The 26983-nt window shown below is 39.0% G+C and overlaps 2 protein-coding genes and 1 long non-coding RNA gene across 4 annotated transcripts in view; 2 read left to right on the top strand and 1 right to left on the bottom strand.

Moving 5' to 3' along the window:
- The first annotated feature begins 765 nt into the window (after positions 1 to 765).
- On the top strand, positions 766 to 18342 carry LOC119556151 (fasciculation and elongation protein zeta-2). The gene is made up of 5 exons (XM_037868053.1): positions 766 to 1863; positions 15400 to 15875; positions 15939 to 16154; positions 16227 to 16316; positions 16383 to 18342. The coding sequence occupies exons 1-5, from the start codon at positions 1289 to 1291 to the stop codon at positions 16463 to 16465; spliced, it is 1440 nt and encodes a 479-aa protein (XP_037723981.1). The 5' UTR covers positions 766 to 1288; the 3' UTR covers positions 16466 to 18342.
- Positions 4147 to 20374, bottom strand: LOC119556152. Its single transcript, XR_005219958.1, has 3 exons — positions 20261 to 20374; positions 19997 to 20106; positions 4147 to 4408 (listed from the first exon to the last, which is right to left on the bottom strand). It is a non-coding gene; the product is annotated as an uncharacterized LOC119556152 (long non-coding RNA).
- LOC119556150 (tyrosine-protein phosphatase corkscrew) overlaps positions 18777 to 26983 on the top strand; it is a 23545-nt gene continuing 15338 nt past the window's right edge. For both annotated transcript variants that reach the window (XM_037868051.1, XM_037868050.1), the window contains exons 1-3: positions 18777 to 18933; positions 19500 to 19687; positions 19770 to 19896. In XM_037868051.1, coding sequence (XP_037723979.1) covers positions 18920 to 18933; positions 19500 to 19687; positions 19770 to 19896 — 329 coding nt within the window. In that variant the 5' untranslated portion in view covers positions 18777 to 18919. The remainder of the gene's footprint in view (positions 18934 to 19499; positions 19688 to 19769; positions 19897 to 26983) is intronic.

Here is a 26983-nt window from a genome sequence, read left to right as displayed (position 1 = left end):
TCCCTTTAACAGAAATGTTACGATCTAACATAGTGTTTTAACAGTTTAGTGACGGTCAAATCTATATACCCTTGCAGAGCGTATACTGATTTCAGTGAGCGATTTGATACGCTGTAAAGGAGATGTATCCGGCCCCATAAAATATATATGTTCTAGCCATGTCCGTCTTTCCGTCTGTCCGTTTCTACGCAAACTAGTCTATCAGTTTTAAAGCTATCGGAATGAAACTTTCCCAAAAGTCTTATTTCTATTGCAGGTAGTATATAAGCCGGATCGGACAACTATATCCTATAGCTCCCATAGGAATGATCAAATAAATATTATTTAAAAAATGGAAAAAACTAATAACGTTGTTGCTTGACATATTAACTTCAACTCTTGGATATATCATTCTTTTCATATTTCTTAATTCGAATAAAATTTGAATCAAATCGGACGACCTCATCACATAGCTGACATAGAAGCGATCGGGTAATTAATGTTAAAATAATATATTTTGTTATATTTCGTTTTCTGTAATTATCTGAACATTTTTATAATTAGTTTAGTTGTCTCTGTACAAGCAATGCTTCCACGGGAACTACCTGCTAGGGTATAGAAACTTCGGCATGCCAAAGTAGTTTCTTTCCTTGTTTTCAGTATTTTTGTGTTTAAACGTAAGCAAACGTAAGCAACCAACCATCGATATTACCGATGTTTTGAAATTATTGATGTCATCGATATTTACATCGATGTTTTTCCACCTCTACTCTGCCAGTCAATTTTTTTCAATTCAAGTTTTGAAAGAAAGCAAGAAAGCAGTGCGCTGTCGCTAAACAAAACTAAACAAAAAGATTATTATAAAAACAAAACATTAGCCGAGCCGCGACAGAGTTGGTGTGATTTGTTTTTTTATGTTTGGTGTTCTTATTGTGCTCGTGAGCAGGTGAAAAACTGACGGAAACAAGTGGTCCAAAGTGGTCTAATCAGTCCCATTGGAGCTGCCCGAAATCGCAGAACTCCCGGAGTCCAGTTTTCCGGGGCACTTACCCCGTCGAAAGCCCCGCTCAACCCCCCTTAGAGCCCAGAGAAGCACCAGCACCCGTATATTAGGGGTTGCAAAAATTTTTGCAGCCAGTTCGGAAAAGTCGAAGGAAAAGAGGGAAAATCGTGTGTGTTTGTTGTTTGTTTGTGGGGAAGGAAAATAAGGGAAGCGCGCTAAAGAGCACTGCGCCCCCTTAGGAAAATCCAAGCGGCATCGGAAGGGGAATCCTCCGCCGAATCCTTGAGAGAATCCCTTTCGCGTGCCATGCGTGACCTCGGCACCAAAATGGCCGAGCTAAAATTCGAGGCTCCGTTGGCGAAGTTCGAGGAGACGGACGAGTGGGGCGGCTGCGACTTCATCTCGAATCAGAATGCCCTCAACGACACGCTCAACCTGAATCTGAAGGATTCCTCCTCCGCCGGCGACAAGCCGGATGCGGCCAAGCTGCGCCTCCTGGAGGATGCGGTGCGCGATGCTCATGTGAGCAAGAATGGAGGAGGAGGTGGCGGTGGCTCAGGAGCTGGCTCCATCAGTCCCAATTGCAACACGCTGCAGGGCGGCGGCGGCGGTTCGGTCATAGATCTCGGCCTGTCCGATGTGGGCCTGGTGCCTGGCGAGGGCTCCGGCTCCGGCTCGGGATTGGATGGCCTGGAGAAGCGCTCCCTGGCCGCCGGCGATCATGTGGACAACTTCACGGAGACCTTTGGCGGCAGTCTGGAGGATTTGGTCAACACGTTCGACGAGAAGATAACCAAATGCTTTGGCAACTACGAGGAGAACGTCGAGGAGTTGGCTCCGGTGCAGGTGCGCAGCCAGGAGGAGATCATGAATGAATGCCAGTGAGTTTACTAACCTATATGATACCCCTGAGGTGCTTATAAAGCAAGTCATAATAGATTTAAAACAAGCATATAGAGGGGAATCTATCAGAATTAGGTTTCTAAAAATATATATCATCAAACATATCAATTCAATGCCATAATGGTGTCCTATATAAAGCAAGGATTGTATTAAATCTCGAAAATAAATTGGTTATATACCAACTTTTGGCAGAGCTTTGTATATTTTGTAACCCAAAACAATCTGACATAAGGATGCCGCATGCGACAATTACAATCCTAGAGTTATGTAAAGTGCATTCCGCGATGTTTTGTGTTTTTGTGTTTTCGTGTCTATTGCGACGCTGCGGGTGGCAAGTGCGCATGCTCCAAACTCAGACCGCTACCCCGTAACCCCTGACCCCTGACCCCTACCCCTGACCACCCCCCCTCTTAGCCGAGTCTTTCAGGCCCGGCGCCACATAACGACGTAATCCTGCCCAGAACTTGGAGGGTGGGTGGTGCTTTCTTGTTGGATCGATAAAAGTACCAGGAGTTTTCGCCGTTCGCTGTTTTCATCTGATATTTTGGCGACTGTTGCGCTTTGTACATAAATACTTACATATATTTGTATATATGTAGTTAGATGCAACGGAGGCAAAGGCACCCTGTAGTCAGTCGTAGTACCGCCTTCGTAGTAAGCCCCATTATAATCCACTGGTCCACTTATGTCGAGGAAGCGACAATTACACAAAGAGGGGCGACCGCAGGGTGGGGGAAATAAATCATTTTATATCCACTGGCCAGATAAACACTTTATGGGGCATTAGCCAGGGCAAGAGAGAGTTCAAGATAGTAGGGGGTGGGTGAAAGTCAGGGGAGGCTGGAGTGGAGTAGGGGCTAAAGGGTTCTTGAAGGCCGCTTCACTTTTCAGCTTTCAGAGATTCCGCAGTTGAATGCAAATCCAGCAAAAAAAAAAAAAAAAAAACAATAATACTATATGGCTGTCTTTCTTCCTCTTTTCCCTCGGCTGACATCAGCCATAAATTTGATAATCGCGTGCACACCCGCGATCCATGTGTATGAGTGTTTGTTTTTACGAGCGCAAATACTCACTCTCACATCCTGTGCAAATTAACAAACACAGTGGACAATCGCTAAGGGATACCCTGGGATGAAGAATATGGAACTTTAGTTAGGATTTTTTTTTTTTGACAATCGTTTAAACCTGAGCGATCTATCTGTTCCATTTTAAGAAGAGACCCATATTAAAGACCCATATTAAAGATTTTTAGTATTCTTAGTGCGCTGCACTGGAAAATATTTTGAGGAATTTAGATACGATAATCGAAATTCCATCTAAAAAATTGAACTAACAGAATGAATAATCTATATATGTACGTACATATTTGCCTGTAAATCAGAATGAATAACTCGTTGGCTTTGCCTTTGCTTCGTGATTCTTCTTTAACCTCTATGCAGATGCTGTGGCCCTACCCCTTCCACTTTCCCATGCCCCCCACCGCCACTGGAAGGCTGGAAATGTGTAGAGATGACAAAACTCTGCAGCAGCGCAGTCAACCGAAGTCGTTCGCTCTGCTGCAGTTTGTCTTAATTGCGTTTTTTCATTTTACGAGTATTCATTGCCATCGCTCTCACCTTGCTCCCCCCCTCTCTCTTTCCCTCTCTCTATCCCCACCTTTCTCTGCCCCCCTCTCTTTGGCACCCACACGAGTGCATCTTGTGCTGCCCAACTAACTGTCACTGCCTTTGTTCTCCTTCTTCCCTCTTCCCCTTTGTAATCAAGGGGTATCAAGGGTGTTTTGGACTAGAGATGCTTGGTTTTAATTAAAAAAAGTTAATGTTTTTTTTACTCTATAACGATATCTGAATATTTTCGAAGAAAAAAATGGAAAATTGCAATATTCAATATCTATTGATCAAAAATCAAATAGGTCCAGCACTTCTGTGCTGTTTTAACGCTACAAACATCCATTTATAGATCCATATTATTATTATAGATATTATTTTATAGTATATATAATTATAGATATTCTATTATTCTTAAGACCTTTCGAAATAAATCAGCTTTCTTCTAAAGGATTCACCTATGTAAGTCTTATTACCAGTAAACCCATGTGACCCTTAAATCTCCTTTAGCCCCAATCCCCCGATCTCAACGATAATAAGGGAAATCGATAGGTCTAACCCAGATGCTGTATGCTAATGGTTTGTTCTTGTGTTTCGGGGCGTTAAACGCAGTTGCGACGCCAACGCCTGCTGTCAATATTTACATACCTTATTTAATAATGGTTCAGTGGAAATTGTGCTGAGTGAGTTTTCCGAGGCCGAAGGTCGCTCTATTGTTCCAGTCCAGACCCTTTCCTGGGAACCATACATATATGTATGGTACATGCATACATACTAAATCCATTGGCCAAGTTCTCAACTGCATTCCGCTCTGATTAGTGGCTTCTGCTCCAAGGACGAAGTTCACTTGGAGCGGAAAGTTGCGTCAACATGGAAAAGCTTTTGGCAGCGGGACAAGATGAAGAAGCCGAGACTCCTATAAAACAAGAATGGAAAAGAGAAAAGTTAATTGGAAAGTTTATAGTTTAGATTCTGGTCTTTTCAATACACAGAGATAATTATTCAAGTACAGTGCTCTTGAATTGAGAACATTCGTTCTTAAAAACCGTGTAAGTACATTGTGGTATCAATGTTCTCAATACAAGAACGAAATGGTGAGAAGAGAAAAGTTAATTTGAGTACATCTATCAACTTTTTGATAAGAATACACTACTGACTAGTCTAATAGTTTATTTGTTGAGATATATAATGTAAATACCAATTCAACCACTTCATCTTGATTCGACCAAAATAAAAATATTTTCATCTTCAAAAATGTCGTTCTATTTTTAAGAACATTTTCAACTCAGATGAAAACGTCAGAATTTTCTCTGTGTACGTTATCTTTTTAAATAAAAAAGGGTTACATATGCAAAGCTGACCACCCATCCATGTTTATAGATCCATACCCCTCTTAGAGGGTATAATACGTACTACGTAGTACAGGCACGATTCGTAATCGCAATCGAGCTGACCATATGCCAAGTACGACTGGGGTTTATGGCACATATAAAATCCGCTCCATATGGACAGCATTCTTCCGGTTCGGTTCGTTTCAGTTCGGTTTCTTTTCTTTCTTTCGGCCGAAACACGCGACATGGGCCGAAAAGGTGCCGATGGAGGTTTTTTTTTTGCTCATAATTGAATTGTTGCTGGCGACCCACTTTTGCGGCCAAGTCCCCAAGACCTCAATTGATTCCCGTTTCGCGCCAGGGTTCAATGTCCTGCATCCTGGGTGCACAACTTGCATCTGCCGTCTGACGCATTAAATAATCTCCATTGTTTGGCTAAATTCGGAGATAGAGAATATCTTGTATAGCCTGCCTGAGAGTACAAATATCTTTGTATTTTAGGAACCCCAACAGTATGGTCTTTAACTTGTACAAAGAAATGTGGCTTAATTAAATATTTAAATATTAAATATTTAAATAATGCATATCATCTTAAAACTCTATCTGTCTATCGTATATTACCCAACAGCGATCATCTCTTTCTTTAATGCATTTCCCAAGTTGATCATAAGCATTATTGCCTGTGCATCGAAAAAAAAACTTGTTCGCAACCATTTACGGCAATTGCCAACAGCTGCTTCGTTTTTTATGGACAGCTCGCTTTATCAGGGGGGCCTGTTGATCAAGGTGGACACACAGAGGAAGTGGGGCTTATAGCGATCTTCAGTCCGGTCTATTAGAGCATTCGTTTATTAATTGACCACACGCAATGGTAATGGTAATGGTGGCATCTCTACACTCGAGATCTTACATCAGCAAATTCATCTGGCTGCAGACAAACAAATGCCGAAGCGTTGATTGCTCTTAATTGGTAAATGGTATAAGTGTATAGTATTCGGTATTTGGTTGGGGAACCTGTTGACTGTTTTGCTGCCTTCTACGACTTTGCAATCAGTGCCAAGATCGCAATGCGCTTAAGGAGGTCCAGAAGCTGCAGAACATTTAAGTACACTGTTCTTGAATTGAGAACATTCGTTCTTGAAAACCGTGTAAGTTCATTTTGGTATCAATGTTCTCAATATTAGAACGAAATGGTAAGAAGAGAAAGGTTAAATTGAGTTTAGTTATCAACTTTTTGATAAGTAATCACTAACGACTGGACTAATAGTTTATTTGTTGAGATATACAATGCAAATACCGTCATTTCAACTTGATACAAGCAAAATAAAAATATTTTCAACTTCAAAAATGTCGTTATATTTTTAAGAACATCTTCAACTCAGATGAGAACGTCAGAATTTTCTCTGTGCATTTATTTAGATAAGTTAAATTCGATTCGCACCAGTTAAATGAAATGTACCTCACAACAAAGTCGGTCATCAATTGATCATTCGAGTTCATTGACTGGTAATGACAGTATTAGCCAAGGACTTGCTTTGACTTAGCCGAAACCCAAGCTCTGATCGGACTTTCTTTAAAGTCGAGGGCAGCCACTGAACTGCATGGTAATCAATTAAGAGGGGGTCGCTGCTATAAATAATCAGAAGTGACTTCGGCGGGGGATGTTCGACTGGGGGTTGGTTGGCAGGACACGGCCTAGCGGGCCAAATAACCGCCCTCTGACATAAGTGCCGAATGAAAACAATAATACAACTTTTACACTGAAGAAAAACATATATATATATATATATTGAAGGTTATAATAATGCTTAAAAATGAAGAACCTATTATATCTACTGCTATAATAGTTCTAATAATAATAGTAATGATATGTATACAATAGGAATAATGGGCACATTTCCAATTTGAATGGATACTAACTTTCTATTGCTTATATATTGGACATGAAATGTGCATATTTCCTATGACAAATTTGTAGTGACTAAGTACTCATTTTTCTCCGTGTGGCCTTTGCGACAGGAATACTAGTCGGGTAGTTCCGTATCCGTATCCGCTGGATGAGTCATGCCGACAACGTGTCGTATGCGTGTTTTGCGAGAAGGAGGGAGATGGCGCTGAATACTTATCAATTTGAATGCATTAAAGCGGGCAAAAGGATCTAAGGGGTGGCCAAGGGAGGTGGGGGGATTGCATGAGTGCCATTTCCTGGCCGCAAACGACTTTTCGGACCCGGCCCATAGGGGTTGGCTGCAATCTAAAGCCCAAAGCCAGGGGGCCAAAGGACGTTAACCTTTTGGGCATTGTTTGCGAGGCGTCGCCCGGGGACACAGCACAGGCCATCTACTAGGCACACAAACTACATATATATATATATATACATTATACACCCAAAATTCGAAAATACACCCCATTCCGAATGCTAATTGCCCAACCTAACCTCACTCAATTTGCCAAGGAGAAAGGAGAACTGTTTTTGGGGCGCCATTCGAATATTAGAAATGTCTGGCTGCCATCGAAGATATATATATATATATCTATCTATCTGTATCGGATGACTAATCCAGCGCAAGCTCACAAACGGAGCAGGAGTCTTTGCCTGCGGCAATATTACATCATCAACAAAATAAGAGGGCAAACAAACAAACAAACGAAGAGCAACAAAAAAAAAATATAACATTTGAAATACAGTCAAGGACAAAGCCAGGAGAAAAGAGAGAACAAGTTATGGCCAAAACTGGGGGTAAAAGAGAGTTAAGTACCGGGCATTGTATAATTGAGCTGAGCCCTTGCCATGGAATCTGAATCTTCTTTGTATCTGCAACTGCATCGGCATCTGCATCTGCATCTGGCATTGAATTGCAGTAGAGTGGGAAGTGGATATGGGGCTCCAAGGATGAGCCAAGGATGCTTCAACGGAGGATCCGCCAACAGACGACTCATAACAGTCCTTGAATTGAAAATACAACAAAGCCTGTCGCCTGCGGGGGCGACTGTCTGCCCGTTTGAATAACTCTTTTGCATAACGTGCTTACTTAACTGGCTGACATCTCGGCCATGTTACGCATAAGTTAGGATGGAAAAATGAAGGAAAACCCGAGGAAACCGACCTTTGTTTAGCAATATAATACTTTATTATCAGGATTGTAATAAAACCTACCATTATTCTAACAAATAACTATGCTGAGCCGAGCTTTTTGTGCTATTTTCGATCAATCTTTCTTCTTAAAATCCGAAATCTTTGCTTCACTACTGTAAAGTCTACCGAATGATTCTCCTGATTTATTAAAAAGATTGGATTAAAATCTACCATTATCTTAAAAATTAACTTTGCTGATATGATATTACCTTAAAGCTAAACCAACTGACGGATTCTTTTGCTATTTTTAGGCCAATATTTTATCTTGAAATTGAGATCGTATGAGAGCCCCCAATCTAGTCTTCTACCCGTAATCTTTGCCTGATAGTAAGCTGATTCTTCTGATTTATTATCAGGATTGGATTAAAACTACCTTATGTCAAGTATTAACTTTGCTGATATGATATTACTGACTGACTTTTGTGCTATATTCGGCCAATCTTTCTTCTTCGAATTGAGATTGTATGAGAGGCCCCAATCTAGTCTTCTCCCCGTAATCTTTGCTTGATAGTAAGCTGATTCTTCTGATTTATTATCAGGATTGGATTAAAACTACCTTATGTTAAGAATTAACTTTGCTGATATGATATTACCTTATATTGGAGCCGACTGACTGACTTTTGTGCTATTTTCGGCCAATCTTTCTTCTTTGGAATTGAGATCGTATGTGAGCCCCCCAGCCCCAATCTAGTCTTCACAGTAAGCTGATTCTCCTGATTTATTATCAGGATAGGATTAAAACTACCTTATGTTAAATATTAACATTGGTGATATGATATTACCTTATATTGGAGCCGACTGACTGACTTTTGTGCTATTTCGGTCAATCTTTCTTCTTCGAATTGAGATCGTATGTGAGCCCCCCAGCCCCAATCTAGTCTTCACAGTAAGCTGATTCTCCGCGGTCGTTGCTTCTTCTCTACTATGCTACATGTATGGTCGTATACCTGAAAGATATGTGTGCTATGGGTTTTTTGTTTTGTTTGCATTTTTGCTGTTATTTGTTTATGGGCCTCATAACTGGCAACATTTTCTTCTGCGGTTTCGGACGCTGTTAGATTACCATGGAGAATGCAAACCGAAACCGAAGCCATAGATATCGCCCAGTTTCTCACTCTTTCGTGGCTCTCTCGCGCGTTTTGTTCATGTTAATGGCCTACTTATACAAATTAATTATAAATTGATTTTGCACAGGCACGCAACAAAAACAAAATGGCAAATCCCCGCTTTAAAGTGCAAATTTGTTTGGTTAACGCAAAAAATTATAACAGATCAGATGATGGTATGAAATAAAAAAGATATTGCTGTTATTAGTTCCAAACTTGTAAGCTCATTTTTAAAATATTGCAATATATATTTCATATATAGTTTGTTTACGCAAAAATAAAAATTTTTAACAGATCAGATGATGGTATCAAATAATAACGATATTGCTGTTATTAGTTCCGAACTTGTAAGCTCACTTTTAAAATAATAATAAATAAAGTAATATGTATTTCATATATAGTTTTTGACTGATTTTCGAGCTGTGTAGCCTTGAAACCAAATCGAAAGCAACTCCCCCAGCTCTTTTGCTATTGTCACCGATGTCATTTCTCGTGTCCCCGATTTGGACTCCCCATCCTATTCCATCCCCACTACTCCCCTGTGTTCCGCCCATTAACGCACACCTCGATTTGAATTCGGATCGACTATATAGGCTATGTGACTCCTGTGCCAACGCAAAGTGTGAACGGCCTAAAATTAGAAACACTTTGAAGTGTGTGCAATACATGATTTTTTTTTCTTATTTTAGTTTTTACACTTTCCAAGTGTGTGTTTTAGTTTGTGGTGACATTTTTCTAGCCATGTATTGGCTGTCGCAGCAAATATCGACGAATAAGTTCAAAATAATAGCGCAGAGTGCGGGAAAATAGCTTACAAACAGCAATGGTTTATAATAATTATAATAATATAAAATCAAGGTTTTGATTTAATGTTTTGTTTTCTTTGAGAATGACTTTTCATGACTTTTTATAACATTGGCTTATATTACTTTGGGAATAAAATAAGCACCATAGGGCCACTCTGGGATTTCAAAGGGACGGGAAAAAGGTAAAGGTAAAAAGCGAAAACTTTCACACTCTGCACAATGAACTAGGTAAGACAATAAACCGAAAAAAGCTAACACCCCAAAATCTAACCGATTTACCCGTCTCAATTTCCCCTTTTGTTTCACTGGGAAAAATAATTAATACAGAAATGGCTAGTTAATGTTATGTAAAAAAAAAACATTTCAACTCGGTGTGAATGATACCCTATATACATAAATTCATTCATGTGAACTTGGAGGGGATTTAAAAACACAATTATTTTATATCTGTTTGTTACATACCTAAGATATTTCTGAAAAACATAAGCCCTCTCGAAAGAAAAGTATTTTATTTTACGTAAAAAATATATTATTAAAGTAATAAAGTAATGGATCCCCATTTGGAGGGTATCAAGTAGTTTCAAGTGGTCTCGTCTGGTAACTGCAAGTTGCCGAAAATTAAGAGTGCGATTGTTGAGCTCGTTGTGGTTGAGTGAAAATACGTGTGAACGAACCTTAAAATGCAAAACAACAAACTGAAGACAACGATAGCCGTCGAAACAAACATTTGAAATTGTAAAACAGCTTGAGAAACCTGATAGGACACCTCCGTTCCTCAGATTTATATGCATTTTCTTCTACAAAAAAAGTATTGGTATTGTATTTCATTAAATTTCTGAACAACTGAATTTCTTAGGACCAAAACAAACCCTGTTAAATTTAAAAGTATTCCGCTTTTAATTTATTTCTTCTTTCTTTCTCGTTCACAATGACCTGGTAACTTAATTTTACAAATTCAATTTATCATTCAGAAACTAGTACCACTTATGTTTCGGAAATCAGTCAATCCCAAATTATTACGTATGTTAAGATTAAGCTGGTAAAACGAATCTTAAACGTTTCTTGCTATCACTTTTTTAAAAATTATAAGTCTTTGGGCCCTTATAACGGCATCTTCATTACCTATTATACATATTTTCCCAATTTCCCTTTCCAAACGTATTAGAAAGTTATTTCTTCGTTTTTCGTGGCGAATAGAGCCACAAAAAAATTCATTTCCTATGAAATTCCAATTTGGGGGAAGTCAAAACAGATATACGAAAATGCCAAGCACAATTATCTTGAAAATACAAAAAAAAAAAAAAGAAAAAACAGTCAACACACCGTGGGCGAAATAAAGCCAATTGAGTAAAAATAAAAAGTGGGGGGTACGACAGTGGGACACTTGGACATTTTGACTGATCGTCATCGTCTTCATCATTACCACCACCACCATCATCATCATCATGGACGTCATCATGATCGAATGGCTAATTTGTGCGGCGCTGATTCATCTCCCGGAGACACAAATTTATTCGTTTATCTAAATACACACAATTAAAATCCATTAAAATATTTCCATTTCCATCATAAATTTTCATCAACGAAAATTTGTGGTTTTTATTTCATTGCTTTTACCCTAAGCAAGTGGATATTATAACTTTTTAAGCAATATTGAAGTCTTTAAAAGGCAAACTTTAATTTAATATTAATACTTTAATTTCTATAATCATTTGGAACATTGCTCCACTGGAGATGACAAATACATTTATCTATTCTTTTTACTAAGAGTATTTAAACCTTCGGTTCTGCCCCTCCCCATTTTCGTTATTAAATATGATGTTTGTTTTGTCCAAATGATGAGCTCATGTTTCGTGGGGCGTTTTTCGAGACTAAAACTGCTAATTGTCGGACATTTGAACATGTGGCACCATTCATATTTGACTGCCTATCGTTTGGATGTGCCACGCCTCGAACTATCGAGTCAGGGTCACCGCTCCCCCGAAAGATAAGACCCCCCGAAAAGCGAAAGCGCTACCGAAAAGAGTTTGAACTGTGATAAGTGGTCAGGGTGTAGATCCCATCTTTATAACATATGAGGCCCGTAATTATAATTGCCGATGGGTGCGTGCACTAATTGGCCAAGTCGATGATGGAAATTTGTGGAATGCCACGGAATGGGGGCAGCAGCCAAAGTCAGGGAGTTGGGGGCCGCAATCTGAATTGGTTGTCAGCGATAAGGAAATGAGTTGTGCAGAGATGAAGGCCCACCGAAGAATAAGAAGATGGGCGTAGGGAAACTTGAGGAAGTTCTTAATAAAGGGAGATATTACAGTTGATAGTTAACTAAAAATGCCAGAAAGAATGCCAGAAAGTCTTAAGTGGCCCAATTCGTTTTTGAAATAAATAAAACACGGTCATACATCATTAGTTCTGGACCCCCGAGATAATGCCTACTCATCCGCTGTGACCCAAATTTTGTGACTCGACGACTGCCAACAGCACAAATTGTGATGTGTCAATTTTAGTGCGTTTGAATCCACTTGATACCCGAGTCCATATTTCCGAGTTAGATTAGCCGGGTACGGGTATGGGTACGGGTTCGAGTCCGAGTCCGAGTCCGAAACGAAAGAGTTGTCCATGCGGCGGAGTGAGTGCTCCGTAATTAGTGTGCTTTGATGGCAGTTTAAATATTCATTCGTAATCTGTCCGCCTCTTCGTCTCCGCCGACCAACATCATTGTGTGCTCCAAAAGTGTTGCCCACATCACAGACACGTAGAGTATTCATTGGAACACGTATGCATATACATTATATGTATTCGAATATACATATATAAATTATATAGCGGCCTCGACACATACCGAACTGAGATACAGCCCCTGCACTAGACAAATTCACATATTTGCCAGTGTGGCTGTGCACTACAGTGCGTATCAACAGAGCTGAGCCAGCTACTATATTTCAGACTTGAAAATTCAACATTTTAATAATATAATCTAAAATGCAATGTCCTAATATAATAAAATATGTTAATGTCTTGATATGTTCAAAATTCAGTTGAGGAGTTGAGTAGAATCACTGCAATAAAAGAACTAAGAGGTCAAGATCCACTTAGAAGAAACAGCTCTCATAACCGTTCTACTAATCTTAAGAGTGAGCCAAGATCGATTCAAAATCAACTTCTCCTGGTCAATAATGATGTGTTCTTGGTTTGCGAGACTTCTTTCGACTCCAGAAATAAAATCGAGACTACTTTTATCTATATTTAAAAATCGCTCAAACTCAAAAAACAAATTTAAGAGCATTTTTTTCTTGATATCAAGAACGTTTCTTTTCGAATTGCTTGCTTTTTCATGTGTCATGCTTAAATTTTGGTCTTTAAAATGCCCTACACTTACGAAACGCACTGTTTGTATGAAAATATATTCGTTTACCTGACGCAGGTACCCCCCTTGAAGCCCCTGGGCACATAATCATCCCAGTAATCAGCACCCCCCGCGTGTTGTCACGAACAATTTATGCGCTCTGCTTGCTTCGCACATTTCTCATCTCTTCTGCTTTTATTTTCCTTTCCACTTGCCTTTGTTTTTCTTTTAGCATCTGTTTTTGTTTCTAGTGTATTATTTGTCTGTTGTTATTTTGCAAGATTTGCAAATGCTTCTGCATTCCTCAGCCATGCATCGCTGTATTTTTATTTGTTGCAGTTTTATATTATGTAGATTTAAGCACAAAATTCCAGTGAAAAATCGAATTTTTATTCCGTATTTTTTTTCTTCGTTGGGATGGCCCCATAAAAATGTTGGGCCGAATTTAAAAATAAATTTCCATTGTTGTCATAAAAAATATTTGTTCTTTTCGTGAAAAATGGAATGACGTACGGAAGTTCGTTTGCCTAAAAGGGTGGGCTATATGTATGTATGTATATATTGGGGTCACTATAAAAATGTAGAATAAAATATCTATATTTCAACGACTGCTTGTCACACAATTTTAAATTGATTTTTCTATTGTTAATGGCCTCATTACTTAAATATCGACTGATTGGATTTATTAAACATACATTTTTATGATATTTATACCATCCTATTGGATGGTAATTTGCCCATTTACCTCATAAAAGCCAACAGCGCAATTATAGTCTGAATGCTCTTTGGCCGGATTTTCCATCAGGTAGTCATTTTCCAAATCCACTCAGCTTTTCTAACCCCACCAATAAATCCCCCCATTTGAAGTGACTCATCTTCAACTAATCAACAAAGTGCAGTCAATTGCCTGGCAATGTAGAGCATGAATAATTATGGGGTAAATCTACTGGGAAGTCGGTCGGAAATCGGTAGGCAAACTGGGAGCCGAGGGGCAATTAAATGATTGGCAATGATCATGAAATTTGATAGCAAATGTGCCAGCAAACTCGAGACAGACAAACTGTCTGACTGACAAACTCTTCTGTATCTGCAATACATGTGGGCTCATTGCCAAAGGCCAAGGGAACTGAATGGGTGTAGGGGTAAAGACTACAGTGAAATATCTATAAAATGAACAGAAAGGAATGATACACCTACAGTTGTCTGCTTTTTATTACACCAGTTTACAAAATGCTTCACATAGATGAGTTTGGTTTCCCAGTAATGTGAGCTCCCTTATTAAAAAACATTGTTTAGTTATTGTATGGTATTCATCTGTTCTAATGAGCCGATTTTGTTCACCATGGGTTTATTTAACTAGTAAAATAAATCTCTTCAACTTTTCCATACACTCTATAGAGTTTCGGTCGATAATATATAGAAGCTTAAGGGTGTCAGATCTTTGAATAGTTGGGAAAATCCAACATAAATTATGGTTGCTTCTGAAGAAAAAATGAAAGTTGAAGTTATCGAAGTACGACTTTATGTTTATACGTAACTTCCCCATTGGCATTAGCCTCCATAATCCGAGATGCAACTGCAACGGCAACTGCATTTGCCTCATTATCTTCGGAAACGATGTGCATGATTGCCAGAGAGGCGATTTGTCAGTTGCTTAGGCCCCCCTTTATAAAACTTAAAAAAAGAAAAGCAAGCAGCACTTGGCAGTTTATTGTGCCAGTTCTTTCCCACACTCGCGTCTGCCCAATAAAGTGTGTAAGCTCTCGAGTTTTGTGGGTGGCGACAAGTACATGGAACATTTGTCGGCCCAAATGAGCATTTTGCGCGGTTCGGGGCAGGGAAAAAAATCCAGAAAATGTATGGCAAAGAGGTGCCAAGAACTGTGCAAAGAATGGCAGGATGATGAAAGGAAAAAACTCATTACTGGCTGCCAAGGCACTTCAATAAATGGCGTTTCTTTCGCCTGCCATGTAAATCTTAAAGAAAGCCCTGAGCTCTACGATTTACAAACGGCGTTTCTTGCCAGAAGATAGGGTTGAAATTTTGGAATTTAAGGGTTTACACATTTATCAACTCTTAGGAATCAAAGTAGATACATTTGAGTTTATAATTTTTAAATGTTTTGTAAATACAGTTAGGTCAATAACATTTATGTATGTCATTTCTATTTTATTTTCCCCAGAATGTGGTGGACCATCACTGGCAATTTTGGCAACATTCTGCCCATCGACTGGTCCAAGTCGTATACCCGTCAGATGCACATGCCCACCCTGAATCTGGGCCAGAACCACACAAAGCAGCAGCAGCAGATGCGCAACCAGCAGCAGCAGTTGCAAGGCCACAGCCAGCAGGCGTATCCACACAGCAATGGCTCGGGATCTGGATCAGGGTTGGATGCCCAGACTCCTTGCGATGAGTTCAACGATTTGGCCAGCGAGGACGAGGCGGTGGCCAACGATCTAGACATGCACGCCCTGATCCTTAATGGATTGAATGGGGATCTGGACGATCAGCCGATCAAGACGGTGGAGGAGGTGATCAAGGAGATCGACGACATCATGGACGAGGCCGAGAGCCCACTGGACGAGCCGGATAACTGCGATTCGGAGGTCATTGAGAAGGCGCGAGAGGTCCTGGGAGCGCCCCTCTATGCGGAAAGTAAGCATATCTTATAAACAATATCAATAATTATTCATATTCATCATAAAAATCTTCCCTTAGAACTGCAATATCTGACCACGACACAGCTGAATGAATTGTACATGGAGATGGAGGTGCTGATCCAGGAGCTGAGCGAGACCCTCATCAACGAGCTGGCCCTGCGCGACGAGCTGGAGTTCGAGAAGGAGCTGAAGAACTCCTTCATCTCGCTGCTCCTGGCTGTCCAGAACAAGCGGCGGCAGTACCATGTGGAGAAGAAGCGCGGCAAGTTCCAGGGTGAGTTTCGAACAGCTCTCAGAACTTTGTGTATAATATTGATTATCGAATAATAATATCGACCACCTGCAGGTCCCGAGCCCAAGTACTTGACAACTGTCATTCCGTATCACCTGGAGAACGGCACGCCCAACAACCAGTCCCTACAGGTCCTGATCAAGAGTAAGTATATCTTGGCCCTAAATAAGTTTATTATATAGGTTTCTCTAACCTGTAATTCCCTTTCAGTTCTCAAGGCCATCAACGAGGACAGCCCCACAGTTCCGGCCCTCCTCACGGACTACATCCTGAAGGTGCTCTGCCCCACATAAGCGCCATAAGGAGGAGCAGGAACCCCAGCTATCGCTCTATCTCTCTGTCTGTGTTTATACAATTATGCCGTACATCTATATACAAGTTGCATATACACACACACCACTCACACATAATTTAATAATTAGTTTGTACTTTAAATTATTGTTTAAATACTGGGGCAAAGCGCATTTGTTTGCCTTGAGACGAAGAAGATTTCCACATACATAGGAGTACGCCAGGAATCTCTAGTGATTCGAGGAACATTTCTTTGGTTGTCTTTTGTCAGGCAACCAAATTGGAATTTTTCCCATCACCAAAGTCCCTTCCTTGGCCGTTCCCCCATAGAACAAACAAAAATATGCAACAAAATATACATGTAATACATATATAGACACTTATATATATATATATATAAAACTAATGAAATATTTACGGAGAGCGCGCTATAAGGAATTAGCCAGTCCTCCCCATGGCAATAATACTCACTGCTCCGTCGCCTCTTTTTCTCCCAATAATGTCGAAGAAGATATTTATACTAAAGATCATTATTCGTATTGTTATAGAGCTGACTCCAACTAAGCTTACAAAATATACTGATACTGATATGATAAATGCATCCGAGGCCAGTTGCAAGTCTCCCCGCAACCGACAAAGCTTCAAAATAATCCATCTATATGTGTAATATCCAAATCGCAAACCGTATACCGCTTGCATTTTGTTCGCCCAGCTTTCTGCAATCGAACGATCGGGCTTATCTGTGCGTTCGGCAGCCAATCCAATCCCTAGTTTGTACAATAAGTAACATGTATGTAATATATAACTTGATTGTAAGAGGTGTATGGCCTGTATATGTCCCTGTCCCTGGAAAATCCGCCGTTTCCAAATGTGTTCTGAGTGCAATTTATATCATTTGAGACGGGCATCAGAATCAGAATCAGTTGAAGTAATTGTTTTCGCTTCGCTTTAAGTTTTACTATACCTAATTTACTCATTTTTATTGTTTTTACGAGGCCATAAAATGCGTTCTGTTTTGTTCAAAACAATTGTTTAATGTAAATGAAGGAAACACAAATTTAATTTTAATTTGCATAGAAAACGCTGTGTTATTTACTTTTACCAAACAAGCATATATGATAACTATTAAAATAAAAGAAAAAAATAGCTAAAAATCAGTCAGGCGCACAGTGCTCTTCTTTTTATTATGATTACCAATAAAAAAATATCTTTTTCTTTACCTTTTAAGCTACCAGTCACACTAACAAAGCTAACTTAAAACAATAAACGATTAAGGAGGAGTAAAAGTATAAAACATACATATAAAGTTGCGTCAAGTCCAAAAAGAATCACACTTATATCATGTTTCACATCTCACAAGACAAAAACTAAAGGAAATGGAGCTGAGAAAGCAAAAAGGTCGAAAGTTCGAAATTTCGAATTTTTCCAGCCCATTTAATCGGCTCTTCAAGTAGAAGATGATAATTGAACCACATCTAATGCAAATCTTAGGTACCTTTGTTAGTAAACGATATGCAAGACATACGACATACCCTGAAATTGAAAACCTATATAAAAGACAACACACACAAGTGAAACTGCATAAATGTTTACGACTTCATATACAAAATATAAATGTATATCAAATACGGTCGCGCTTTATAAATCAAATGAAAACGTATTTACTGAAACGCAAAACTTTAAATGGAATATGACTTTTTTGGGTCTCTGCAAAGTAAACAAAGAAAAACAAAAAACAAAGGCTATATAAAAATCATATAATATGATACAAAATTAAGAAGGAATCCCTTAACTGTACGTGTATTTGTAAATTATTTGAAGAGTCCATGTTAAAGTCGAATGAAAAACAAATAAATGACAGCCTAGAATGGAAATTATATTTATTTGATAAATTAGTAAAAGGAGAACACAAAATACATAGTTCTATGTACAATGGACAAACCAAAAAACTTTTAAATTGCTTGAATAAAAAGAAGAAAAACTATGAACTGGTAGTTGGTATTTGGGTTCGGGTTTGGAAAAAGGGATGATGAGGATGGTAAGTTCTGTAGTGGTTATGACTTATAATATGGGCCTAAGCTGTTATATTAACAGATAAGTTTGTTATTCATATGAATCAACGAAACGTAGTCTTAAAATATAAGTTTAGTGTTGCAAAACGCTTCGAAACTAACGGTATGTTAAGGTATTTCCATTTTTGAAATCAACCACGTCTCCGGTTGAAGTCCTCGCTAAACGTGTATCCAAGATTGCCACCCCTCGCGACTGGCACTTTGTAGTTGTTTTTTTTCGAAACGCCTGGCCACACCGCACTGCCCAGTAAAAAATAGTTTTTTTTTTGTATCCAACCAACCAACTGTAAAAATAAGTTTAAACAAAGCATCTACTCATAAGTTTCATTTTTTTCCGTTAAGTGTCACTATTATTTATTTTTTAAGTGTGCTCGCAATAAGAAAATGTCATCGCGAAGGTAAATCCAATAGGAAATACGACAATGTACCGCACACACACGCACGCAGTCGCGCACACACACACACGCACGCACGCTCCGCTCCCAACTGGGCTATTTACATATGTATAAGTAGATACAAAAGCAAAGGCAGAGCGAAAAAAAGAAGAAAAACAGAAACAACAAAAAGAACAAAAAAAGAAAAAGAACTGAAACTGTTGAGATAAAAAGTGCAATAATGTGAGGAACGAGGGGAGGAAGCGGAAGGTGTGGAATAGTGGATGCAGCAGAACCGTTACTGCTGCTGCACTGCATCACAGCTGTTGCCCACCGAGTAATCAGTGCGGTAACCAGTGACAGTGGAGAGTGGAGAGTGACCCACGAACGATGATATTCGGACACCCTAATGCTCCAGCAATTGCTGTACCTAGGATACAACAGTACCTAGTGCTAGGGATTATACATTTTGCCCACCGGTCCTCTGTGACAGTTGACTATAGCTACACCCCCTATGTTTGACAACCCCCCCCCTTTCAGGGGGTAACCGGTTCAGTAACCAGTAACCAAATTCTATGCCCTCTCCACAGATGGTTCCACCCAACGATATCTGGCATCGAAGCTGAGAAATTGCTGCAGGAGCAGGGATTCGATGGCTCCTTCCTCGCCCGCCTCTCCTCCTCGAATCCGGGCGCCTTCACGCTCTCCGTGCGCCGGGGCAACGAGGTGACCCACATCAAAATCCAAAACAATGGCGACTTCTTTGATCTCTATGGCGGTGAGTGATGCTCGTCTCAAGCGCCCACCCCGTTTGGCCCACCCATTTGACCAGTGTGAATCCCCTTTCGTTTTTTTTTCAGGTGAAAAGTTCGCCACACTGCCGGAACTGGTACAATACTACATGGAGAATGGGGAGCTGAAGGAGAAGAACGGCCAGGCCATCGAGCTGAAGCAGCCGTTGATCTGTGCCGAGCCCACCACGGAAAGGTGAGTCCCGTCGCGAACTAAACATATATGGCTATATATATGAGACATGGTCCTTAGAACCTTAGATGGTACGGATAGGATGGTATAGAACGGTACTTACATATCAACATATCACTGAGTGCTGTGGTTTTGCGGAATTTAAACTCCCATTTCGAAGATGATCCATTAGTCGGTCCAGCGTTTGATATTCGTCTGAGATTTATTAAAGTTCTAAAAGATGTATGAAATATGATATGATGTTATCGTCCGGTTCCGATTTATTTAAATAAGTAAAGTTCAGAGGCTTGTTTGTTACTATCTAAATTATGACAACCACCAGAAGAACCCCTTTGGTACGGATAGGATGGTACAGCACGGTACTTACCTATCGACATATCGCAGAGTGCGGAATTCAAACTCCCATTTCGATGTAATGACTTGAAGATGATCCATTAGTTGTTTAGCGTTTGATATTTGTCTGATATTCATCAACGTTCTGAAAAGAAATATAATTATGTTATCATCTAGGTCCGATTTATTTAAATAAGTAAAGCTCAGAGGCTTGTTGGTTACTATCTATACTATGACAACAACCAGAAGAACCCTTTTTTAATGCAAATGTATTGCAACTTAATAACAGACTGCCGCCGTGCAACCACAATCCAAAAATAGCCTGACGTCAATATAACTAGATTCCCTGGAAATTGGGTCACCAGCAAATCGAATCGTTTGTTCTCATGAAAATCCATGACCTACATTCGGTTCCATTCCGCTTTGTCCAAGGATGAATCGTATTTGTTTGCTTTCGGGTCCGATTTATTATTTATACACCATGTTTACAAACGATCTTGTGTAGGCACTTTAAAGTATAAACATAAGTTTCAAGCAATTCGCTTATCAGGCTTTCCCTAATTGTTATCGGGTACTGGGAATTCGAATAGGGGCTGGGCCACATTTTGCAATCCTTTCTCCCCCTTTCCCATTTAAACTCCCTCAAATCTTTTATTATTGTTTGCAAAATTCTGAACATTCTTGTGTTAATAAACATTTATGTTTATGTAGACCCTATGTATAACATTCAAAGAAGGTTTTAAGAATTTAGGAAGAGCATGGATTTCTGAATCCAAATCCAATACTTGATGATATATTTTAAGTATGATATTCCAATCCTAACTGATTTGTTTGTTTTGGCGAAAATATTTTGCAATAAAAATATAAGCAAACATTTATGAACCATTAAAAGTTGCGGTCGATATTATTCATTACAAAAACGGGAACTGGGCTGGTCAGTTGAATGGTAAAGAAGACCATGGTATGGGTCGAAATTATTGTTGCTTTGGATGGCTACTACCAAAGTACAGATTTTAATAGCTATTATAAATGCCTGCAACACATTGTCATAATTATAGAACCATCCTATTCGATTTCGATCATTTCGGGTACTTGAAGCTTCTCCTTACCAAGTCTTTCTTTTGGTATGAACCTTTAAAAGTTGGGGTCAAAATTATTCATTATTCATGGGGTGGTCAGTTGAGTGGTAAAGAAGACCATGGTATGGATCGAAATTATTGTTGCTTTGGATGGCTACTACCAAAGTTCTGATTTTAATAACTATTATAAATGCTTGGAACACATTGTCATAATAATAGACCATCCTATTCGATTCTTTGATTCTTCTCCTTACCCAATTCTTTCTTTTGGTATTGTTTACAATTCACTGAGCTTGGCTTTGCAGCTTATTTTCGAGTCGAGATGAAATTTGTGGGTGAATAATTTCTAATTCCACTTAAATCGGGCACCCACACACCTGTTGCTCACGCAGACACCCACACAGGCAGTGCATTGTCTTCGTTGTCGTTGTTATATTGGCTTTTACAACCCACACGCGCGAAATATTTTCGTTATTTATTGTATTTCTTGCTTATTAATATTTTTTGTGACCGCTGTCGTCTACCGGGGCCATCAAATATTTAACGGCCCCTGTTCTTTCATTCTTGTTTGTCGCCTTGTCTTGTTTCTTCTTAACTTTCTTCTGCTTTACGTTCTTCTTCGTGCGCTGCATTTTCCGTATCCTAACGGGTCAGCCACCTTATGAGGCCACTCCCACCGACGCCCCATCTTTAATTTTGGCGGGGCACTAAAAAAGGAATATATACAGCCCATCTGGAAATTTGGATCTTAACGGTGCTACGTACGTTTGCACACAGTTACAGTTGAGGTCGAATTGGTAGAAATGGTAGAGGTATACCTGAATTTAAATAATAATGGAAATGAAGAAATCTAAAAATACGCTTAGTTTCAAAGCAATTTAAATATATACACAGGTGACAATGGGCTCTATCGCTGCCTCGATAAAAACCAGTTTTGCCAGCTTGTAATAGAGGTCTGCTACTTTTTTAATTATTTACATTTTTAATACATATATTATATTTATGTGCTACCTACTTACTGATCTGTATTTCTTTATTATATTGAAATACTTTTCTGTAGAATCCACTATTATTTTGAACGCATCTGTTCATCACTGACGCTTGGCTTAACCCTTCTTTAACCCCCCAATCTGGTTTTCCAGCCCCTCCAACAACCACTTATCCTTGACTGAAGCTCATGACGTTTATGATTTTTTTTTTCGATTCTGGTTTATTTTTAAAACCCCTTCGATACGAGCTTAGTTTATTTTTAGCCTAAGAAGGTGTTGTATGGTTTATAATCGATCTGCGAGTTGCTAAAATCATATGATTCGCGATGACGTCAAACAAGGGTTCGGATTGGGTTTGGGATCGAGTCTCGAAACCAATCATATTTGTATTTTTAGGGGTTGGTCAGGGGGTGATTTAAATTTAAGGTTGAGAACGTCAGTCGTCCGAAAAGTGGGTTTATTATGGGATGTGGAAAATTTACGCGGTCAGTTTATTTATAAATCAATTCGTTTGCCTCTGCTAAGTTTTATAAGTCCAGGTAATATGCATACAATGGGGATTATTAGTTCCATCTACAGTTTGGTGGGGTGGTCTGTAGAGAATTGGGAATTTCTATTGAACTGGTTAGGGGTGGTTTGAATACCGGTACTTTACTTTTTATCATGACCTTTCGTACAAATATAGTCTCCTACAATGTAAACAACCACCTTTCATTGGTAAATATTATAATTATGTTCGTGGCGAGTAGAACACCTTCAGAGGAATGTGAAAGATGTCAATCGGAATGGGAACCTTGCACGCGGTATTGTCAAGACATTCTCCAACCTTCTCTTCCATTTCACCATCCGATTTCGTACCCATTGCTATTTCTCGATGCTCGATCTTGACCTTTGATCGAGTTGGAATAACTATTGGGGTGCAACAAAATTGCAAATCACTGGATGAAATGCAGTTAAGTTGTTTTTGTTTTTTGTTTAACTACAACTTGCCCACTTAATCGTTGCAATTAAAGATGATAATTGTTAATTGCTTTAGTTTCGCGCACTTTCTTCCATTGCCCAGCCGATCTGTCAAAAGAGTAAGACAAATCTGACAATCGTCAATTAAGCTTTCGAATTGTTTGTGTTAGATAATGGATACTGGATAATGGATAATGGCGTTTTGCCCACCTACCACCCCACGCCACTTCAGCCCCATCACCAGGTAGCAACCCCTTCTCTTGTTGCCCTCGCCCTTGCCCATCCATCACACTCTCAAGTGCCTGAAATGCTAAATGCTTTCAATTTTCGCCATTAAGACAAGCCTACAAATGGTTTATAAATTATGCCTTGCACGTAGCTTTAGCTATAGCTGTATCTGTATCTGTATCTGTATCTGTACCCCAACCTCCACTTGTATCCGTATCTGTATCTAAGGCATCAGCCGTAACAGCAGCAGCAATAAATGTCTATAGAAGGGTACACGGGGAGAAAAATCAAACATTGTAGTCATAAATATTCTATTACATTTTCAAGTGTATATAAAAAAGGCATTTTCTCTTATCTATAATGTATACCTATATATTTAATGGCAAACTTGTGTGATTGAACTGGCTTTGAGTATAGTAAAACCTGATGTGCTTTTTCAAACCTAACTGAAGAAGCATCGAATTAATGGTATTTATTAATATTACTCCAAATATTGTTCTCAGTGCACATACGTAAATGAATTGAATTGTGCAAACACGCACATGTTCTCATCCGTGTGCATGTATTTGGGCTGCAGGTACTTTACCGCCCATTTACACTCCCCAAAACCCCATCGGCCCCGCCCCTCTAACGCCCCTCGATCGTGTCATCCATCACATCACAACAAACTGTTGACTCGCCGTCCCCCGAGGAATTTTTATCCACTATATCGTCTATATGTGTATGTGCAGCGATCTCATCTTATTTTATCCCCTGGGTAAACAGCATCGCCAGATGCACCCGATTAAGCTGTCGACTCCCCAGTTGACGCTCTGATTATAAAGTGCAAATCGGCGGACTTACTAATGATGCCGCTTAATGCAGGCACAACTGTACTTGCAACGCTCTAGAGTTCCGCCCCGAAGTGCTTGGCAAACCGAACCCAACTAGACCTACTGCTGCTTACATAATACCCATCCAATTCTCGCATATTGATTGTACTTTAATTATAGACATCAAATATTAATAGCCTTACTAAACTGTACTTCCGAGATCAGTGGAAGATCGCGCTTTTGAACAAACAATAATATAATAACTTTTTTCAGGAATATTATGATTCTGAAAAATAAAGCCAGAAAATTGAAAATGAAATCGATTTTATTAGTGAACCATAGTCAACCCAATGATATTTAACTTTATTCACCTGATACTATCAGTTCTTAATGATCTTTCCCTTTGTATATCCCCCGAACTGAATAAAATTTTAAACGCGAGTATGTGTACTCAAATCGAGATAATCGGTCATTATATTTGGTATCCTAAACTGCCCAGCACACGACAATTTAAAGCTCCCGGCACGAACAGCAAATGCGTCCGTCCGGCAATTATATATTCAGGTAAATCCCTCGCTAAAAACCTCACCAAAACCAAAACAAAGAACCACAAAGAAAACGAGAAGAGATTGGAGGCAATAAATGGGGATATGGGATTCGATTCGTGGAGACTCAAAGAAAATCGATATTGGGAAAGGCCAATGAACTGACCAATAAAAAATTCTTCCCATCATCCAAAAGAAAAACTTTTCCGCCATTAAATGGCGCGTGAGTCCCCGACTATTTAGGAAACCGAACATCTGATCTGTTTACAACAAAAAATTGTTACATGGACGGGGACTCACGTAGTATTCCATCTAATAATATAAATTATGACGAGGATCGTAAATCTTGGACTATATTTTTGGCTAGTCAAGCATGTCGGATATGGGGCGATATCATAAATCTCTAGTGAAAATAGGGAAGCCCACCCAGTTACAAGTAAAACTGGGCTTGTCTCTCCAGTTCTTGGCATATATGATCCCCTAAATATAGGGGATATTATAGAAGCAAACATTTTTGGATATTAACAAAACCTCATTACTTTTTAAATGCTAATAAATAGATATTTGCTGTTTTTATGACACTTGATCATCAATTGAAATGAATCATATTTAAAACACGCTACGGCAATTCACATTTTAGCTGACTAATACTACGATTTTACACACGCCCACTGTCAGTGACTTTATGATTTGTAAATTACACCAGTTTACAAAAAAAAATTGATGAAATACGCACTTTAGGAAACCTTTGTTTTCCGGTAAGATACATCTCCCTGATTAAGAAAAGGGCATTTAAAATTTTTTCTATGGTACCAATTTTTTTTAAAGTGTAAAAAAAGTTTTTCGCACTTTTTTATTTTCTAACTCCAGTTGTGATAAACCGAATTCGGTCATTAAAGACTCATTTTACAGGTAATGGAATGCCCTTTAACTTTCTTATACACATCATTGAGTTCCATTCATTAGTTTAGAAGCTACACTTCGTCAAAGTTGAAAAAGTTGGAAAAAATGCAAAAACGCTGGCATAAATTGCTTCTTTAAAAATACACGCCTAAAAACCGAAATTAGTTTTATGTTGTTTTCTTAAAGGCTGAACCTTAACGGAGAATATAAGCCATTGATCACGACAATCCGTTGGTAAATCGATTTTTTACAGATTTTTAAACGTATATACCCAAGTTCAGTGTTCGGGAGCAGCGGCCGTTAAACATTATTTTAAATTTTCAGTGTTGAGGAACGTAAGATTTTGGTGCAAGTAGTTATGCATAACGTCAGTTTCTTTGCTATTAGTGCTTGGCAAGCTAAAAAGTATGCGATTGCAGTTACAAGGAAATCATTTTCATATATTTTTAGCAAGGAAATAGCAAGGAAACTGACGTTATGCACTACAACTTGCACCAAATTCTTACGTTCCCCAACACTGAAAATTTAAAATAATGTTTAACGGCCGCTGCTCCCGAACACTGCACTTGGGTATATACGTTTAAAAATCTGTAAAAAATCGATTTACCAACGGATTGTCGTGATCAACGGCTTATATTCTCCGTTAAAGTTCAGCCTTTAAGAAAACAACATAAAACTAATTTCGGTTTTTAGGCGTGTATTTTTAAAGAAGCAATTTATGCCAGCGTTTTTGCATTTTTTTCAACTTTTTCAACTTTGACGAAGTGTAGCTTCTAAACTAATGAATGGAACTCAATGATGTGTATAAGAAAGTTAAAGGGCATTCCATTACCTGTAAAATGAGTCTTTAATGACCGAATTCGGTTTATCACAACTGGAGTTAGAAAATAAAAAGGTGCGAAAAACGTTTTTTACACTTTAAAAAAAATTGGTACCATAGAAAAAATTTTAAATGCCCTTTTCTTAATCAGGGAGATGTATCTTACCGGAAAACAAAGGTTTCCTGAAGTGCGTATTTCATCAATTTTTTTTTGTAAACTGGTGTTATTTGTAAATAATATAAGTACTTCTCCTAATTGCCTTTCTCTGTCATTTCTTGATTTACCCCTTTTTGGGTGGGGTCCCATAGAACTCAGTTCGAAAAGCTGTACGATATACCCAGTTCGCAAATGCCCGATATTATGGCCCATAAACTATATTTGCGAAAACAAAACGCTCTGGCGATGGCCGCAAAAAAAGTT

The sequence above is a fragment of the Drosophila subpulchrella genome, chromosome X (assembly GCF_014743375.2).
Source record: "Drosophila subpulchrella strain 33 F10 #4 breed RU33 chromosome X, RU_Dsub_v1.1 Primary Assembly, whole genome shotgun sequence".
NCBI lineage: Eukaryota > Metazoa > Arthropoda > Insecta > Diptera > Drosophilidae > Drosophila > Drosophila subpulchrella.
The sequence above is the reverse complement of the archived record's forward strand: the minus strand, read 5'-3'. Positions and strand labels throughout refer to the sequence as shown.

Bases quoted from the DNA above. Each gene is read 5' to 3' on its own strand.
- LOC119556151 (XM_037868053.1), top strand. From the start codon at position 1,289: ATGCGTGACCTCGGCACCAAAATGGCCGAGCTAAAATTCGAGGCTCCG. The intron at 1,864-15,399 runs GTGAGTTTACTA...TATTTTCCCCAG, and splicing joins GAGATCATGAATGAATGCCA to AATGTGGTGGACCATCACTG. The intron at 15,876-15,938 runs GTAAGCATATCT...ATCTTCCCTTAG, and splicing joins AGCGCCCCTCTATGCGGAAA to AACTGCAATATCTGACCACG.